At 47.2% G+C, this 1,520-nt stretch overlaps 1 protein-coding gene across 1 annotated transcript; it reads right to left on the bottom strand.

The window, feature by feature from the left end:
* Nucleotides 1–420: 420 nt before the first annotated feature.
* Nucleotides 421–1,352, bottom strand: BDW70DRAFT_130155 (uncharacterized protein). Its single transcript, XM_073735752.1, has one exon. The coding sequence runs from the start codon at nucleotides 1,040–1,042 to the stop codon at nucleotides 797–799; it is 246 nt and encodes an 81-aa protein (XP_073598803.1). The 5' UTR covers nucleotides 1,043–1,352; the 3' UTR covers nucleotides 421–796.
* Nucleotides 1,353–1,520: the final 168 nt, after the last annotated feature.

Genomic DNA, 1,520 nt, shown 5'->3' with positions numbered 1-1,520 from the left:
TGTTCACTCGTTCGAGGTCTGCTTTGAGTGAAGTTTTTATCGGAGCTGGAATAAAACATCCAGACTGGCTCGCGAGTCATACCGCTCAGACAAGTAAGTTCAGTAAGCTCTGCCACTAGATGCGGAGAACTTTTATTCCTGCTAAAGCCAAGCATTGTTACTCGTCGTATTGGAGTTTCCAAGAAAAAGGGTTTGATAGGCCCAATGTGTGCTTGAGTAAAAGATAACAAGCCCAGACAGAGAAACTGTACTGTCAATGCGCAAAGATGAATGCACCATTGAATGAAACTGTCCGTTGGGGTTGTTGATAATTCGGGTCCGACAAGATTCAGTATCGCCTGAGATGCAGACTGGATGGCTTCCAAACTAGAAACCTCAAGTTTCGATTCTTGTGCTGATCTTATTGCTTCGGCCAACTGAATGACAAGTTGAAACTCCACAGGAATCAGCTCCCCTGGGAGTACATCTGGAGCACTGTGATGGTAGCCTCGAGACCGTAGAACAGTGACACAATTGCAGCAAAGATTCTTTGCCTGCATAAAGCCAGCGGCACTGCAAAAGCGTTCAAGCACGCGGGATATACGAGAAATCGAACCTTCAAAGTTGATCTCACCGAGCTCGTCGCTAGATAGCACGTATGACACCGCCACAGCCTGATAATTATCCGCAAAATTGGCGGATCCAACCATATCAGCCGTTGCTCGGGACTCTGGGCTAAGCCCAGCGAGGCCGCAAAGCTCTTCAATTAAACCAATGAAGTCATTTTGATCAGTGATTGGTGGCTGGTGATTTTGCATTAGCAAAGTCTCTGAGTTTCTCGTTGACCCAGAAGTGCGGATCGAAGGAGAATGAACACATTCCAAAGCATGTAGACCAGATTGGATCTCATACCGTGGGACTTTTGTTGGTTGAAAGTATACCCAAGGATAATCCCGCGAAGAGCCCAGAAGTAGGTCAGCAATCTCAGTAAATCGGTATCCAAGAGTGCGAAGGTCCTGTATCCATGTATGTTCCTCACAGATTTTGCCATTTGTAGAAGCATCAAATATCTCAAGTAAAGCCAGCACCTTTATGCCGCTCTGTTTGTTGTTCCCTGCGGCCCGGATTACCTCCTCTGTGACCTTAACATCTGACCTCTTGTGAAGCAGTAGAGCCATTACTTCTTCTCCACAGCGTTTATTGCTCGCTGCAGCCTTGACCACCCCTTCAGTAACCTGGACTTCATCACCCTTTTTGTCAAGGAGTAAAGCCATTACTTCTTTTCCACAGCGTTCATTGTTTGCTGCAGCCTTGATCACCTCTTCAGTAACCTGGACTTTATCGCCCTTCTTGTCAAGAAGTAAAGCCATCACTTCTTTTCCACAGCCTCCATTGCTCGCTGCAGCCTTTACCACCTCTTCAGTAACCTGGACCTCACCACCCCTCTTGTCAAGAAGTAAAGCCATTACTTCTCCTCCACTCCACCTGTTGCTCGCTGCAGCCTCGACCACCTCTTCAGTAATTCGGACTTCATCGCCCTT

This window comes from Aspergillus foveolatus (assembly GCF_047715535.1).
Source record: "Aspergillus foveolatus strain CBS 279.81 unplaced genomic scaffold BDW70scaffold_8, whole genome shotgun sequence".
NCBI lineage: Eukaryota > Fungi > Ascomycota > Eurotiomycetes > Eurotiales > Aspergillaceae > Aspergillus > Aspergillus foveolatus.
Note: the sequence above shows the minus strand (reverse complement) of the source record. Positions and strands in the feature narration are given on the sequence as shown.

Bases quoted from the DNA above. Each gene is read 5' to 3' on its own strand.
- BDW70DRAFT_130155 (XM_073735752.1), bottom strand. From the start codon at position 1,042: ATGCTTCTACAAATGGCAAAATCTGTGAGGAACATACATGGATACAGG.